General features: G+C 42.6%; 1 protein-coding gene across 1 annotated transcript in view; it reads left to right on the top strand.

Moving 5' to 3' along the window:
- Nucleotides 1-226: 226 nt before the first annotated feature.
- Nucleotides 227-16,651, top strand: part of GUCY2F (guanylate cyclase 2F, retinal) — a gene marked incomplete at both ends in the record, with an annotated part of 44,848 nt that continues 28,423 nt past the window's right edge. The window contains 10 exons of the mRNA XM_079546476.1: nt 227-293; nt 1,259-1,846; nt 3,760-4,061; nt 5,302-5,656; nt 8,349-8,433; nt 11,656-11,752; nt 12,436-12,567; nt 13,178-13,258; nt 14,435-14,611; nt 15,542-15,698. Of these exons, the coding sequence (XP_079402602.1) occupies nt 227-293; nt 1,259-1,846; nt 3,760-4,061; nt 5,302-5,656; nt 8,349-8,433; nt 11,656-11,752; nt 12,436-12,567; nt 13,178-13,258; nt 14,435-14,611; nt 15,542-15,698 (2,041 nt within the window). The remainder of the gene's footprint in view (nt 294-1,258; nt 1,847-3,759; nt 4,062-5,301; nt 5,657-8,348; nt 8,434-11,655; nt 11,753-12,435; nt 12,568-13,177; nt 13,259-14,434; nt 14,612-15,541; nt 15,699-16,651) is intronic.

Genomic DNA, 16,651 nt, shown 5'->3' with positions numbered 1-16,651 from the left:
AAGCTACTCTGCTGCTTGGTGGCTCTTTCTGGAGACCTGTCCCCATAGGGGACCTCTGGATGTATTTATAGCATCTTCTGCACTGCGGAGCTCTGCATAGCATCTCTTGGAAGCTGGGGATCCAGGATAAAAATACTTCTCCAGTAATGAACAGGTAGGGTGGTAAGGAACAAGCTACTTTTAGAGTACAAAGCTGTTTGGCTCAGCAAATTTTCTAAGCCCTGGGATGGCACTGTCAGTGGTCAATGGAGAGACTGTTGTGGGTTTCAGATTTCTGTGCCTGGATGTGAAAGGTAAGATTTTTACTCCCAACAAACATCCAGCTCTGGGTCTTTAACCAAGAGTATTTTATGCCAAGAGTGAGCACAAGGCTTTTGCCCTGGCAGTTGTTCAGCATTTTTATCTGCATCAAGTCATAACCCTACTTTTCCCTTGTTTTGTGATTACCTGTTGATGCCTCTTTCATTTTGCCAAGACTCTGGCAAGTGAGACAAGTTTGTCCTTGAAAATCTTTTTCAGAAAGTTTTAATATCTCATGCATTTATATATACATCTGTAAGTACATGCATATATGGATCAGTACATGTGTGTATGTATTTATGTATAGTGGTCCCTAGCATATGTTCAAAACTCACTGAGGATTTGGGATTGGCAAAAGGTGCTGGCTCAGTGCATTTCACCTTCTTGTCTTCTTACCTGTGTGTTTATCTGTGTGATTTGAGACATCCTTCCAAATGGGAAGGATACCTGGGTTGTGTTTTCTGCTGCAAGCAGAGTCTCTCTTCACTGGCTCATTTCAAAATATATACCGAAATATTTTAGAACATTTTTATTAAGTGTGCAGTTCAGGACTATGGGAAGTTAAATTGATAATTTGTATGGTTGTCTGTGTGGTACACTGGCTTTTTGGGTGTTTGTCCATGAGTTTATGCAGGTTCTTGGCACCTCACACTCTTGCACCTTGAGAATTGTTGAGTAATTTGGACTGATTCAGCTGTATCTACATGCACTGAAGAAATTTGTATGCAGGAAAGCAAATGTAATCTGCTTTTCTTCCAGCAGCTGGTATTGCTTTGCTTGGCTTCCTGAAGAACCCAGTTTAAAGCAATGCCCTTTCTCCTACTGCGTTCCAACAGCTTGCTCTGGGGGCTGTCACAGCACACTGAATTGCATCACATCAATAATGAGAATCAAAGGAAGCCATTTTTCCATGCTGTCTGGGGGGTACTGTTGGGAATAACCATACTTACCTCCTCAGCACATTGCTTTGTTTTTAAAATTGGACTGCTTGGACCCTGGAACTGTGATCCCTTCTTTTCCAAAGCCTTCCCCCATGCTGCTGCCAGGTTAGCAGTAGAACGAATAAGCAAAGACCCTTCAATAGATCTTGGCCAGAGGTTGGATTATGTGGTCCTGCAAGAAGAGTGTGAGACATCAAGAGCTTTGGTTAGATTCATTGACTTTGGAAAGACTTTCTCAGCTTTCATAGGACCTTTGAACCCTGGCTTCTGTGAAGAGGCTACATATTTAGTGGAAAACTGGAATAAAGCCATCTTCTCATGGATGTGCATCAACTACAAACTGGATTCTACCACCCACCACCCTGCGTTTGCCAGAACCCTGCCTTCTCCAACCCGAGTTTTGTTTACAATAATGAAATATTTTCAGTTGGCCCATGTTGGCATCATTGCTTCCAATCAGGCAGTTTGGATGGACACATCCAACAAGTTAGCGAGCGCACTCAGGAACCAGGGGCTGCCTGTAGGCATTGTTACATCCATGGGTAAGGGAGAAAAAGGCATCGAAGACACTTGGAACAGGATCAAAAAAGTTAGTGGCATTAAAAGTAAGTATTTCGAGTCTAACTCCTTTTTTTTATTTATTGTTATACTTCTTTCACCATTGTTATCCAGTGGGCATAGCCTAGAGAATGAAATTTTGAGGCCAAGTAGAATTTTATCTAAACTTCACAGAGGCAGAGCTTCAGGTGAAAGAATGCTGGGCATCTTGTGTTTGATGGGGATAGAGTAAAATGGTCCTCTACACCATCAAATTATGGGTAGTACTTAATATAGATGGATATCTGTACATGACCCTATCAAGTGTAAAGAAGGGTTTGTAGGAAAGTTTTATATTGTTAATGTTTTTGACAATGATTATCAGAAATCTCATGCTTTGGAAATGCTGTGTCCTTAGTACCAGTGTTCAGTGAGGTATCAGAGGTGAAATCCAGTGTTATACTCACTAGCAGCAATAAAAGTCTTTGGTATAACACCAGTATGGTAGAATCATCTGTTTTCTCTTGAGGAAAGTGAGTAAAAGTTTTCCTGGCTCAAAGCCTCTTTAGGAGGTCTGTAATGCAGCTCCAGTCCTGGTTGTATACCTTTGTAACTAGCTCTGCAAATCCAGATGATGTTGCATTTTAGCTGTTTCAGCTAAGAAGGGCAGCAAGGTGCTGTCTAACTTGAAGTGTTATCAGAGTTCAAATCTGTGCTGGAAACCAAATCCACCTTGGATGAGTTAATCTCATCACCCTCACAACACTCTATGTGAGTTAGAGATGATGGATTGCTTTCATAACCATTGGAAGAAGTAAGTTCCACTTCAAAGATGATTCATCTGACCAGTTTATACTCCCTGAAATAGTACGTGATAAATCTCTGCCTAGACATATCTATTTATTTCCTGTAATTCAGACACCAGGGGGGAATAGAAGTCTCCTCTTCGGTGATCTCCAGAAGTCCCTGGTTGTGGTGCTGGGCACTGCACTCTGGGTGGCCCTGCTGGAAATGTCCCTGGGCACAGGTTAGACCAGAAGGACCCAGAGGTTCTTCCAGCCTCAGCCTCTCTGTGAGTCTGTGCTAGAGCCAGTGAGTACTTTGGAAATCCCATTACACAGATAGGTATTTCACCAGACATTGGGACATTGGCACCATGTCACAGAATCATAGAATCATAGAATGGCCTGGGTTGAAAAGGACTACAATGATCATCCAGTTCCAACCCCCTGCTATGTGCAGGGTCGCCAACCAGCAGACCAGGCTGCCCAGAGCCACATCCAGCCTGGCCTTGAATGCCTGCAGGGATGGGGCATCCTCAACCTCCTTGGGCAACCTGTTCCAGTGCCTCACCACCCTCTGGGTGAAAAACTTCCTCCTAATATCTAACGTAAACCTCCCCTGTCTCAGTTTAAGATCATCTCCCCTTGTCCTATCACTGTCCACCCTCATAAACAGCCATTACCCCTTCTGTTTATATGCTCCCTGTCATTTTGTGCAGATAAAAATGTAGACTCCGGTATGGTCTGCCATGAACCAGTTGTAAAACAAGGCAGTATCCAATCGAAAAGCCATATAGATAGTAGCAGGATCAATGGATAGAGCCTGGGCACTGCTAATGACTGTGTGGACTGTGTCACCTCAGGGCACATAAAGAGAAAGATCAGGTCTCAGTCAATGACAGCAGAGGGCCATCATTACACTGCATGTTATCCCATGGCTCATGTCTGTCAAAATTTCTCTGCAGTCATCCTTCTGTATGACTCCAGGAATGGGTAATGCTCACAGCCTCGTTTGCTAGATGTTGCAGACATGCAGAGATCAAACAAGATGAGCATAATTCCCAACTTCTTTGGCTGATTATGTGGGCAGGGGACCATTAGGATACAGAAGTTCAGACAGCTCTTTCACTGGAGGGAGCTATTTAATTTTGAAAAGCCCAAATGGATTAACAACAATGTCTGTGATCCTTATGTTTCAGTTATCCTTCTGTGCATGCATTCTGTGCTCATTGGAGGGGAGGAACAGGCTGCCTTACTCAGAAAAGCACAGGAAATGGGACTAACGGATGGAAGATACATCTTCATTCCATATGACACTTTACTTTACAGCCTTCCTTACCCAAACAACTCATTCTATGTCCTCGACAATGACAGAAAGCTCCAGGAAGCTTATGATGCTGTGCTGACCATCACACTGGAGTCTGGAAACTGGACATTTTATGATGCGTTCAGGGAAGCTAAAGAAAATGGTGAAATAGCCAGTGAGATAGAAGATACACAGGTAAACATTCTTTTTATTGGACTTCAATAGGATGTGGTAATAGAACATATGGGATAGGCAGTAGTTACATAGAAATGATAGTTGGGAGACAGCCCAGATTGTACGAGCTTGTATTTTGAGAAAAATATGGTGAAGGTTGGATGTAACCTGCGTTTGCTTTGAAAATATAATCCTATTCATTGACTGGCAGTCAGTTAGTTCAACTGTAGCACCATGACGGGAATTTAAGAGAAAGGATTGTCTCTGAGGCTCTCAGATTAGTTTTGCTACATGCTGACTGAAGTTAACTCAAGGTGAAGCAATCTCTCTTGAAGTAGATGAAGTCTGTGGATATTTTAAGGCACCAGAAAAGAAGCCCACATGCCTGATAATTTGTGTGAACGCAACAACATGATGCATTTAGATGGAAATGATTCATATCATGGAAATCAATTAATATCATTGCTGCCTTGTTCTTCTTAGCCTTTGTAAGATGACAGGCAATGGCCTTAAGTTGCACCAGGGAAGTTTCAGGTTGGATATTAGGAAAAATTTCTTCTCAGAAAGAGTGGTAACAGATTGGCACAGGCTGCCCAGGAAGGTGGTGGAGTCACCATTCCTGGAGGTGTTCCAGAACTGTGCAGATGCGGCACTGAGGGGCGTACTCAGTGGGCATGGTGGGGATGGGTTGGGGTTGGTCTAGGTGATATCACAGGTCTTTACCAACCTAAGTGATTCTATGAATCTAAGGTAAAAGTTACGTTTCTTAACATTTTAGGACAATTATTTCAAAGTCAAACTAAGAAAAGACAGTCAGATTCTACCTTGTAGACTTCAGAAGGACAATTGGAGAATCTGTCATGCTGATGAGATGCAGGATTCAGCTGTGCTCATCTTCAAATCTATGATCTTTAAAAAACTGTAAGCAATTTTAAGGCACAGTTTATCAGATCTGCATGGATGTCTACTTCAGAAGGAGATGGTTCATGCCTCGAAAGCATCCATTTCTTTTCCTTCTTTGTAATAGGAGCCCAGGTTAACCATACTGAGTGTAGGATTCTTCACTGTAGGTGAAATACGCAAGTCCTCTAATATATCCTCCTAGCTATCAGTCTGAGATTTCATATGTCAAATCTGGAGAACAAAACCAGGTGTCAATCCTTGAGTTTACAGCTAAGGCAGTGTGACATCTTTTGATGCAGATGTCAAACTAGAGGATGACAGCACTGTATTGTGACCTTAATTTCTCCTCTAACTTCAGGTTTCTCCACTCTTTGGGACAATCTATGATGCCATTTACTTCATGGCTCTGGCAATAAACAGTGCTCGGAGGAATGGAGTGTGGGTCTCAGGAGCTAATATAACAGAGCACACAAGAAACGTCAGTTTCCATGGATTTAGCCACTTTGTAGAGACAGACAGCTGTGGGAAGTGGCTGTGGAACTATGTGGTACTAGACACAGATGGTCATGGGAGCCAGCTCTCCCCAACTCACTTGCTGGACATGTCTTCAGAGTCTGTCAAACCCCTAGGCAAGGACATTCACTTTCCAAGTGGAACCCCACCAAAGAAGGACTGCAGCTGTTGGTTTGATCCAGATGTTCTCTGCTCTGGAGGTAAGAAAAACAAAGTAGTATGGTCAAATGGCTCATACCTCTTATTTATTTCATCTTCTCTCTTGCTCAGAGTGATTGCCATGTAAATTAGATCTCCTCAAAGAGGAAACTCTAAATCCAAGAAATTCACATGAATCTGACTGGTTATCATGCTAACTGGCAATCCTATGCAGAGATCCTACTATTGATCTACAAGACTCCCTTATTGTTTTTAAGTCAATAATGTTGTTGCCATTCTTGTGTGCTTGGGAGAGTTTTCCAGATTTAACAGTCAACATCTATCAATTTGACAGCAAGTAATGTATGTCAGAATAGCAATCAATATATAGCAGCGGCTCAACCCAGCACTCTGTCCTTGTCCTTCTGAGGGACAAAGTACTAAAAAAATTTGTGTTACGACATCCGTCTTAGGCTGCACATCTGCAGATGCTCTCATCATTACCCCTGGCTAACCCCAGCTTCTTTATGCAGTTTGGTAAGTGGTTGGAAGAGCTCACCTTATCAAAAAAAGAAAATAGTCATTACTCAAAATAAATTGATTTAAAGTAGGCAACAGAAATGATCACTGAAGACAAGAGCAGAAAAATCTTTCCAGGTTTGTTGGACTGGGTACTGGCTTTATTTATTGTTTTTAATTTGAGGCATTTTTTAATTAACGGGGAAATAACTCTCAGGGGAGGATACTTAGCCTCCACTTAACATATTTATTTATAATAACATGCATTTACTCCTGCTCTTCTGGGATATGACTTAGACAAACTCAACCACTTCTGCAGAATATTTCATTCAGCAGCTGAGAAAAATGTTCCTCTTGGTTCAGCCATAACTGGTTTAAATCACAGAATCATAGTCATAGGACATCCTGAGTTGGAAGGGACTCATAAGGATCACTGAGTCCAGCTCCTACCAGTGTGACTTCATCGGAATTGGAGATCTACTGATCTTACAGCTGCTGATAACCTACAAAAGAGGCAAATCCAGTGCTACCATATATCTCTCATTGTCTCTTGGAACAGTATAGCAATTCAGATTCTCTCTGCAGTCCACAGAAAAATCCCATTGATTTTTAGAGAGATCAAATTCCACATTCGCACCTTTACAAAAGTATAAACCTCTATGCATTGTCAGTGAAGTGGTGATTTATTATTATGCCTAATGTTTCAGAGAGCAAATTTTGTGACTGGAATTGAACCCAGGCCCCAGTCTGTCTTCTGTATAGTTTTAGGGCTGGAGGAGGTGTGGATATGAAGCTGCCAGTGTGATAAGAGAGGGAGAGGAGGTCTGGATCATTCCCAGGTAGCTTCTGAAGATTGGATATTTGGAGAAAAATTCTTCTCAGAAAGAGTAGTAATGCATTGAAACAGGCTGCCCGGGGAAGTCATGGAATCACTGTCCTTGGAGGTATTCAAGTAATGTGGAGATATGGCACCCAAGGACACGGTTTTGTGGGCATGATGGGAATGGGATGGAGTTGGACTTGATCTTGGTCTTTTCCAACCTTAATGATTCTTTGATTCACACATCCCAATCCTTCCGGATCAGAGGCATGTCTATGGCAGCCCCTTTGTCTCCCAGGATAAATACTTCCTTTCAGGCCTGCCTGGTGGGATCTTCCTCAGTCTCATACTCAAGGTTGGAGAAAGCTTTCCTGGAGAAAGCTGGCCTGGTTTTTACTGCATGTTGGCGAATGAAATTTTGGTCTACACCTGTATACAGTCTGTAAGGTCCTGAAATGGTTATGTAGCATTCACTTTCTATAGCACCTGTATTTCTTCTCAGAGGGAGGTGCATTGGTACAGTTCCAGGCTGGAAGATGGAAGCAAAGTGACTTTTTTGCATGATTACAATCAGGGACTGGAGCCATGGGCTGAAGCAGAAAATGAGTCCAAATCTGGAAGGAAAATTATACCAGTTTTCATGCAGCTTTCACTGGGAAGCTCTGTCTCAGTGCTCCCAAAGTGGGCTGTAATTTAGATGCAAGAGAGACTTAGAGTCATGAACTTTTTATCAACCCAAACTTGTGCATGCTTGTTTGTGTTGAAGGATCTCTGAACACAGACAGGATAAAATAAAAACAAATAGAAGGCAGAAGAGGGAAAGACAGCAAACACTTCCCACTGGAATTGAGCTCATCCGTTCATGTCAGCTTCCCTTAGCACTCTAGCAAAGCAACTCACGAGCAAACTGTCTCCAGTACTTTCTGTCAATGAGCCCATTGAGGAAGAATTCAGCCTTCTCTCCCTTCTCTCTTCTCTCTGAAAAATCCCAGATGGACTGATGGCTCACACTGGAGGTCAGTTTGGTACCACATGATAAAGCTTTTTCAGTGGTTCAGTTCCTGAAGAGAAAAGGGTCAAATGTTCAAAAGTTATGAACTTTGCAGAAGCTGTCTCTAAAGCATATCTCTTCCTTGTGAGTCTGTATTTAATCAATGGAAAACTGGGGCTCTGGATCTGGTATAGAAAAAAAAGTGCATGTAAGTATATAACTAAAATAGTTTCATGCAGATAAAATCAGCATTTGTATATCCATAAATTAACAACAAATAAGGATTATTTTCTAACATTCCTCTAGGTGAATATTTGACTTTGCAGTCTAATGGTCTAATGTTGGCAATTTTAATGCTATTAACTAAATCAAAGAGGTTTTCTAATCCACTGATTTATTCTTTTTTTCACATCTCTTTGCGCAGGGATTGAGCCTACAATCATGATCTTGGGAGCAATGCTGGTATTTGCCCTGGTGCTGTGTGCTGTGGGCCTGGCTTATCTCATCAGGTGAGAACTGCAGAACATCGTTGATTCAGTGCCAGTTTCACTTTCTGTGGGAGGCTTACACCAGCACTTTGGAGCATGTGTTGAAGGTTTGGTTGTGGTCTTTGCTCTCCAGAGAAACATCTCTTCAGTTTATTGATTGTGGCTTGAACAGAGTGGGCATTGGTTCTCCAGTCTCAGGAGGAGCCATTTCACACTTAGTCCAGTCCAGATTGCTGTCAGCTGCTAGAAGGATTAACTGGATGATAGCTTTGATGCATAAGGAAGATTACAAATACTTTGGAAGTGCAAAGTATGCCGTAGGAAAACAATACAATATAATACAATAAGAATCTGCCTTGAGAACATCAGGGTGGTGATGGAGTGTGCTGCCATATTAAATGCTTTTTTTCATGCTCCAGATCATTCTTCCCTTCTTTTCTGCCCCTAATATGATTAATTGATTATGATTATGTACAAAACACAGGTTGATTGATTCTTTGTCCTTTGTGTTAAAGAGAGGCTCCCTCTAGAGAGGATTTGGACCAATTAATTAGAATACATTTTTATTATCCATCCAATTCATTTCCTATTATGAGATGAAGCCCTGTTTCCTGGTCACTCACATTTCATACATATTGGTTGGAGCATGAGATTTGCTCTGAAGCAAAAAAAACAGTAATCAGTTCCACCGGTTGCATAAATCACACTTGTGTCCCAGCTTTATGTCCAAGGTGGAAGTGAGCCAGCGTGGAATTGGTGGGTTGCCCCTTGGCAAGGACAGTGTAGCCATAAACCAATGTAGTCCTCCATTCCAAATCCTCCCATGGGGGAATCTGTCTGTCTGTCGGACAGATTGGTGACATTTACGTGGCACAAGACTGAAATTAGAAGGCGTATACTCAGCAGCAATGTGTTTAACAGAGCAAGGCTCCCATATTATCCCATCCAGCCCTGCCTGGCAGATAATCCCCAGAGACATTTTCTCTTCACTCCTGAATCATTCCTCCAAACCTAGATGATTATAAGGCCACCCAACAAGCACCACCCCAACAGCTCCACTGCCTATGACGCACAGCTGCTTCTGGTTTGTTGGCCACCAGCCTCTGCAATTACACAAATAAAAGGCAATTTTTCTGCCTACTCTATGTCTAAGCTGTTCTGCAAGTACCAGACTGTGCCTGGGAAGGCTTAGTCGTGAGTAAAGATGTATGACCATCTGCAGAGGGAAATAAAATGTCTAGCATGACTCAGACAGTGATTTATGTCAGAGAAGGGCATGTCTGGGACTAAATTTAAACCACAGCATGGACTGAGTTCATAAGGGGGAGCACTGGTCTAAGCTCTGCCAGGGATCTGCTGCATGACCCTACATGAGTCACTCCGCTCTCTGTGCTTTGCTGTGGGAAGCAGAGTGCTTTCCTCCATGCTTGGGGGAGAGGATGTGAATGATGGAGCAGGGTTTTCAGGAGGACAGCTGAAGGGTACATGAATGATGAGCCTTTTGTGTGGAGCTGACTTGGGTGGCTTGGAACAAAGCACTTAGAGAAAGGTGATAATAAACAAGCCAAAGTGATGTAGATATATGGGCGAACTCTGAACTCCAAAAAGCTGTGCTATTCTAAAATGTCCAGAGTGATGCATGCAATGAGAAAGTAAATCGTTGCGATCTGTGGATATTTTACAAAATGAATCCTTCCACAATATGGTTAGTAAGAGGAATCCTGCTGCCAAGAGGATCAAATATGCTCTTTGGGAATAGTTTTAGTTGTCTTAGCAGATGATCAAATATTTGCTGGAGCATTAACAGAGTTCTCTGAACAAAAAAAATGTGATAACGGGAGCAATGGGATGCTTTCCTTTTCTTTCTCTGAAGGTGCTTGATGAATTTTTTACTGTCTTATAGATAGTATGTTTTGTGCTCAGTGTTAGACCAGGCCTTCAATGAAAGCCTGGGTTCAAAAAAACAGTGTGTGATTTCAGTCTCTTTCCTGGGTCTTTAAAATGTCCGTGTGGTGGGTATTTGCATCAAATGAATCCCAGTGAAACTCTGAAATATTTAATATTGCTTTGTGCAAGCCTATCTGAACTAGCCCATGATCATAAAGTCCTTGCCAATGTGTCCTTCCTTGCTGTGATCTTTTCTGCCTTGTCAATTCTAGAGAACCGAGTAGCAGATAGTACCTGATAAGTGCATTGAATTTTCTGACTTCTCTGTGGCAATTTTGCAAATCTAGAAGTCTATAAAGGAGTCCAGAGTCATCTCTTGGAAAACAGCAGCATCCTGGGGATGTGCCAAAAGCACATTTGTCCTGTGCTGCACAGTAGGCATCCTGTCTGGCTCAGATCCTGCAAGTAGATCTGAATCAGCAGTCTTCTGCTTTATCTAATCACTAATGATGGAGAAGAAAAGCACTGTCTCAGCAATGCTACTTCCAAGACCTTCACGCTGCATTGTCATGCACAGCAAACTGCTCATCCCTTCTAGCCTTTCCTTCTGTATGTTTCTTTACAGGGCAGATAGACTGGTCCATTAAAACCTAATATTCTCTCCTGATGGACAATGAAAATGAAAATTAAGCAAAACAAATTATGCACTGCGTATACATCCAGTTTACACTTGAATCACAGAATGGCTTGGGTTGGAAGAGATCTCAAAGCCCACCCAGTTCCAACCCCCACATTCCTGGCACAGACTACTCCTTCCCACAGCTGCTCCTTGACATGGGCTCCCCTCTCAGGCAATTCCTTGTTTCACCTTGGAATGCATCCACCCCAGAGCCAAGCACCTCACAGAAAAGGCCATTAGTGGCACTATTACTTGTAAGTGGTAATGGCTACCACCTGTAAGCAGGCTGTACACTTGTGAGCAGATTGACTCAAACTGTCTATTTGTGATGAGATTCTTTGGGATTACAGCTTTGACTGCCTGTGATTTGGGCAGCCCTTGTTGCATTAGCAGAAGGATTTCAGCCAAGTCAGGTCATCATGCACACACGCATGTCCAGCCCTGAGCCACTATGCTGCATATTCCCTGTACTACAATGAGGCCAGATATCCCTGCAGGCATTGAAGACCAGGTTGGATGGGGCCCTGGGAAGCCTAATTTAGCAGTTGGCAACTCTGTTCATGGAGGGGGAGTTGAAACTTGATGTTCTCTGAGGTTCTTTCTTTGATTCTATGATTCAGCATTGTACATTACTTACCTAGCTAGAAGTCATAACTGTGGCTCTCCAAATATCCCAGGCATAGCATCCTGAACAGCCAGTTATTCAGGGGTCCTAACAAGATAATACTGACACTGGAGGACCTCATCTTCATTAACCCAGAGCTGCATAAAAAGGTAAGTCTGTCCACACATGCAATTGATCTAGAAGGATATTCAAAGATAGCTTTGCTTGTAGTACTTTCATACCCATTTCTCTATGCTTCATTTCCCCCTTCCCACCAAAAGAAACAAAATCAAAATCAAAGCCATTATGTTGTAAAATAGTACCCTTGATTATGTTCATTCTAGTAGCTGGGGCTTATTATTTGTTCCTAGGGTTGGAAAGTATAACACTGCTTATATCCACATAGATAAACCACCTCACTACTTAAAATGTTTGCAACCAAACTACTTACTGGGAATGCCTCCTGGATTGTATTGGCTGGCTCCTTTCAGCTCTGAGTATTGTTAGGGGGAGTGCTATTTGGCACAGGCCAGACCTATGCCAGTCATTTGGACTGCTGTGAGGCCATCTCACTCCTTGGGCTGATGGCACAGTTACAGGCCTCTTGTCAATGCCAAAGGAGAAATTATCCAGAGGCCAGCTCAGAATGAAACCTCTCTCCTCACTTCCATCACCTAAAGCACTGCTGTAGTGTTTCCAGATGCTACTTACGAGTATTTCAGAGGTGATATGGAGAGTTTGTGAGTGCAGGAAACCTTACTAGCATGGTGACATGAATGTCCTGGGCAGAGCTGGAGTGGAGGTTTACCTCTAGAGGTGTTAACTGTCTTCCACCTGCCTTCCTTGCATCCAGAGACTAACACTGGACAGTCTGACTGATGCAAACAGTGTAGCTGAAATCAGAAGCCAGAAATCCACAGTCCGCTCTGGTTCTTTGAAAAGCACCGCTGCCACCCATGAAACCTCCAATGTGGCTTTGTATGAGGTAGGTATGGACACAGTCAACAATTGACCACTTTGGTTTACTGGGCTATTTAAGTGGGGAAAGTCTTCAGCCACAGTACTGTAGATGCCAGGGTATGGGTGCTGCTGATGGCCCAAGAGGGTGATGAAATGTCTTCATCTCTGGAGACATTCAAGATCAGTCTAACTGGGGCTCTGAGCATCTGCTTGAGCTGTAGACATCCCTGTCACTGCAGGGAAGTTAGACCAGATGGCTTTAAAGGTCCTTTACAACTCAAATAATTCTATGATTCTACAATAAGCTTCTCCCAAGCATGGAGCTACCAGTGTTTGAGGTGACACACTGACTCTTGTAGTTATGTGTGGTTGAAGTATTCAACAGGCAGCATCTCTGTTAATACATAGCGTTGCCAAGTCTTGTCTTTATTGAGATGTCACCACCTAAAGGCACTGTGAAGAAGCTTTCTTAGAAGACAAGTGGCGACATCTCTGATAAGGACCTTTCTTGCAAGACACAATCCAAATACTTTATCCACTTTTCAAGTCAAGGATCTGGAATTCAAGCCTAGGTGTCAATGTTAACTGTTGCTCAGAGACTTGCTCTGTCATTCACCCACCTGTATTGTGGACAGGGAGACTGGGTATGGCTGAAAAAATTTGAGACGGGAGCAATTCACCACCTGCGACAAAGCTCTACCAGCATCCTGAGGAAGGTAGGGACAGGGGCTGCCTGGGCGTGTGGAGAGAAGGTTGTCTGGGGCAGGGGGGGTGGGCTTTGTAATGGAAGGGAGATTTTATTCTCTTTGTTTCCCTTTTATATCTGTTGAATCATATTGCATGACTGTCAATAACTCTCGCTTCGTTAAACCTATTGGAATGGAGAGTGTAGGATTGCATCTCACAAACATGACCATGGCCAGTGAGTGGCAAACCCCACCCTGGGCCTGATACTTCAGAGCTGGTGCAACATTAAGGGTATAAAAAGTCCTCTAAGTAAAGTTGTCTGCAAAGGCAGAGTGGTCTGGGGGAAATCATCCCTCTCTGTATCAGGGCAGGGTAATTTACTGGTAGCTATTTTATGTGTTGTTTGTTGACTACCTAACAGTGCACAGATACAGTGGGATTTGCTATGTATTTCCAGCTAAGATTCTCTTTAGAAGTTCAGTCTTGCAACTTATTGACTAACAAGCAAACACATTTGTTTTCCATATTCAAGGCCATTAGCTGTTGGCAACTACTGTTAACACAGGAGTAGCATTATAGAAATATAGCAAATTTACCAGGGCATGTAGCTGATGTCGCCATTGATGGATGACTTTGGGTATTCCAGGCATTGCTTTCCAGATCAAACCTGAGCTGAAGCAAGTCCCCATATGCTGAACTCAATTTATCACAGCTAAGTCATTCTGTCCTGGTGAAAGGCCCAGGTTGACTAGAGAAAAATGAGTTACTGTTCAGCTTACTTTCGCCATCTTGCTTTCTTTGTCTTAGTGGTTAGATTAGAATGAGCAAAGATTTAAATAGACAAAAGCAAGTGGCAAAATGTTTGCGCCAGAGGAGGTTCAGGTTGGATGTTTGGAAAAATTTATCCTATGAAACAGTGGCAGTGCATTGGCACAGGCGGCTCAGGGAGGTGGTGGAGTCACCACCCTGGAGGTGTTCATGAACCATGGAGATGTGGGACTAAGGGATGTGGTCAGTGGGCATGGTGGGGATGGGTTGGGGTTGGACTTGGTCATCACAGAGGTCTTTCCAACCTTAATGATTCTATGATTCTATGATCCTGGTGTGAAAGGCTGTTTGGAAGAATAGGAATGGTAAGAGCTCGTGGTAATTCTAAGCAGATGTCTAGCTGGCTTGGTCTCCTGTGATTCACTGTTTTGTTTCAGATGAAAGATCTACGTCATGAAAATGTGAATCTGTTCCTGGGATTTTTCTCTGACTGTGGCATCTTTGCCATAGTGACAGAGTACTGTTCCCGAGGAAGCCTGGAAGACTTGCTGAAAAATGAAGATATGAAACTGGATTGGATGTTCAAGTCCTCCCTCCTGATGGATCTAATTAAAGTAAATCCATTGCTCCTGCTGAACCCTGATCTGCATGTATTTTTTGTATTACCATAGCTATTTAATCCAGGACTGTGGGATTCTCAGACTAATGTAATGCAGGGAAAGCCAATATGAATATAATTATATTGTATACGCTGGCCTTTAATGGAAACCTCTTATTCTTATTTTGTTACATCCACTCAACAGGATGAGAGGTTAAAACTACCCATCAAGCTGGAACTGATCGCCTGGAACCATTAATCTGATGACATAATCCTCCTTCCTGAAGTCCCTCTCTTGACATAAATCAGAAATGCTTCCAGCATGGAACCAAACCATAGAAATCTCCTGTCATATGATGGCTACATGCATAGTCACTTTGCAGGAGTGCTCGCTCATTTCCAGATACATCCCATGTGTTTACATCCCATTAAAGTGAGCTGGGGTCATGGGAAGGTGGTTTGCAGAGGGTTTACTTGCAGAACCATGCATGAACAATGTGATCTTCCTCCTTGAGGATCCTGGGTCGTGGCATCCATCTCTCATTGCCTCTATTGCTTCTCTTGACCTAATAATCATTGAGTATCACTTGTGTTTACCTTCTTAACTTCATCCAAGAGTACAGCTCCTGGGCACAATTGCTCCTAAGGCTACAAAGAAGGAGGCAGCTAACTCATAAAGGTGCTAGTGCTTTCCAGTATTACAGCTAACTCAAATTCTTATTTCTAATCGATGTCTAAACCTTTTCCATTGTTTCTTGGGCTGATTAATGCTGGTTGTGTGGTTTGGATCATTCCAGAGTGTGGTACCTGAACCAACTTTTGCTTTTGCCCTAAAGCCAATGCTGTATTTGATGCCCTCCAAGGTGACTGGTTGACTCAGTGTCTCTGAATCCTAATTGCTAATACAATCTCAAGGAACTGCCTCAGTCTCTTCTATATTTCATAGGGAATCAGGTATCTGCACCATCGAGATTTTGCCCACGGACGTCTGAAGTCTCGTAACTGTGTTGTGGATGGACGGTTTGTGCTGAAGATCACTGACTATGGTTATAATGAGCTCTTAGAAGCCCAGAAATGCCCTTATGTTCACCCACCCCCAGAAGGTAGGTGGCATCAGGAAAGATTTGGGGGAAATATTTGCCTATTGATTTAGTAGATGTTTGTGCTCGTGCAATTGCAAGCCAGTAGCCATGTGAGATCTTTGTGCTCAATCTCACAGCATCCAGGAACCTGTATGCAGTGTACTGTTGTAGGAAAGAATATGAACAGTTATTTCAGACTTCCTAAAAGCTAATAGCAGAGATTTTATTGTAAGCAATGATGGAGCATAAGCTTGTTGTAGTTGGGGAAGGATTTAAGTGCATCTCAAATCTGAAACAATCCTGAATTGCTGTGACAGGTGGAATTGGCTCCAATCGTGTCTTTGAAGTTTTAAGTTAAGCGATATGCAAAGAGCTTTTTTTCTTCTTCTATCTGAAACATAGGATGATACTGTGCTCTTTGAAATAGACCCTCTATATTCCAGTCACCAAAGGTTGCTACATGACATTCCCAACACTCGGGGCTGCATCTCATGGGGTCAGATTTGGAGATTTTGATTAAATTTCCTTCCATGTGAGAAGAAATTGGCAGTTGTTGCCTTGGGATCATATGACAGCCTTGCAAGCTGGTTTCATGTGACATGCAGTGCTTCAATCCCTCTCTCATTGGATTTGTTTCCCACATTTCCAGTGTCTCAGTTATAGCAGTTGTCAGAAGACCACTCTTCTCCTCCCTTAGAGATGTTAAAAATATCACAGTACTTGAAATGTTCTTTATTCTCATTACCCACAGTTGCCAGGTTAACAATACCCCAGATTGAAGAAGATGAGGCTGATGAGGCTGGCTATGTTATAACTCTGCTTTTTTCCACTTGAAGTAAAGAATTATGAAGATTTATTGTATTTCATACTTCTGTTACTAAAACTGCTTTCATCTGAGAATAGTTACTTAAAGTATTTAATAAGCTGTTATTTTATTAAAGAGCAACACCTGTAACAAGACATCCACGCTTTAG

This window comes from Tetrao urogallus (assembly GCF_951394365.1).
Source record: "Tetrao urogallus genome assembly, chromosome: 1".
NCBI lineage: Eukaryota > Metazoa > Chordata > Aves > Galliformes > Phasianidae > Tetrao > Tetrao urogallus.
This window is presented reverse-complemented; position numbering and strand designations above follow the sequence as displayed.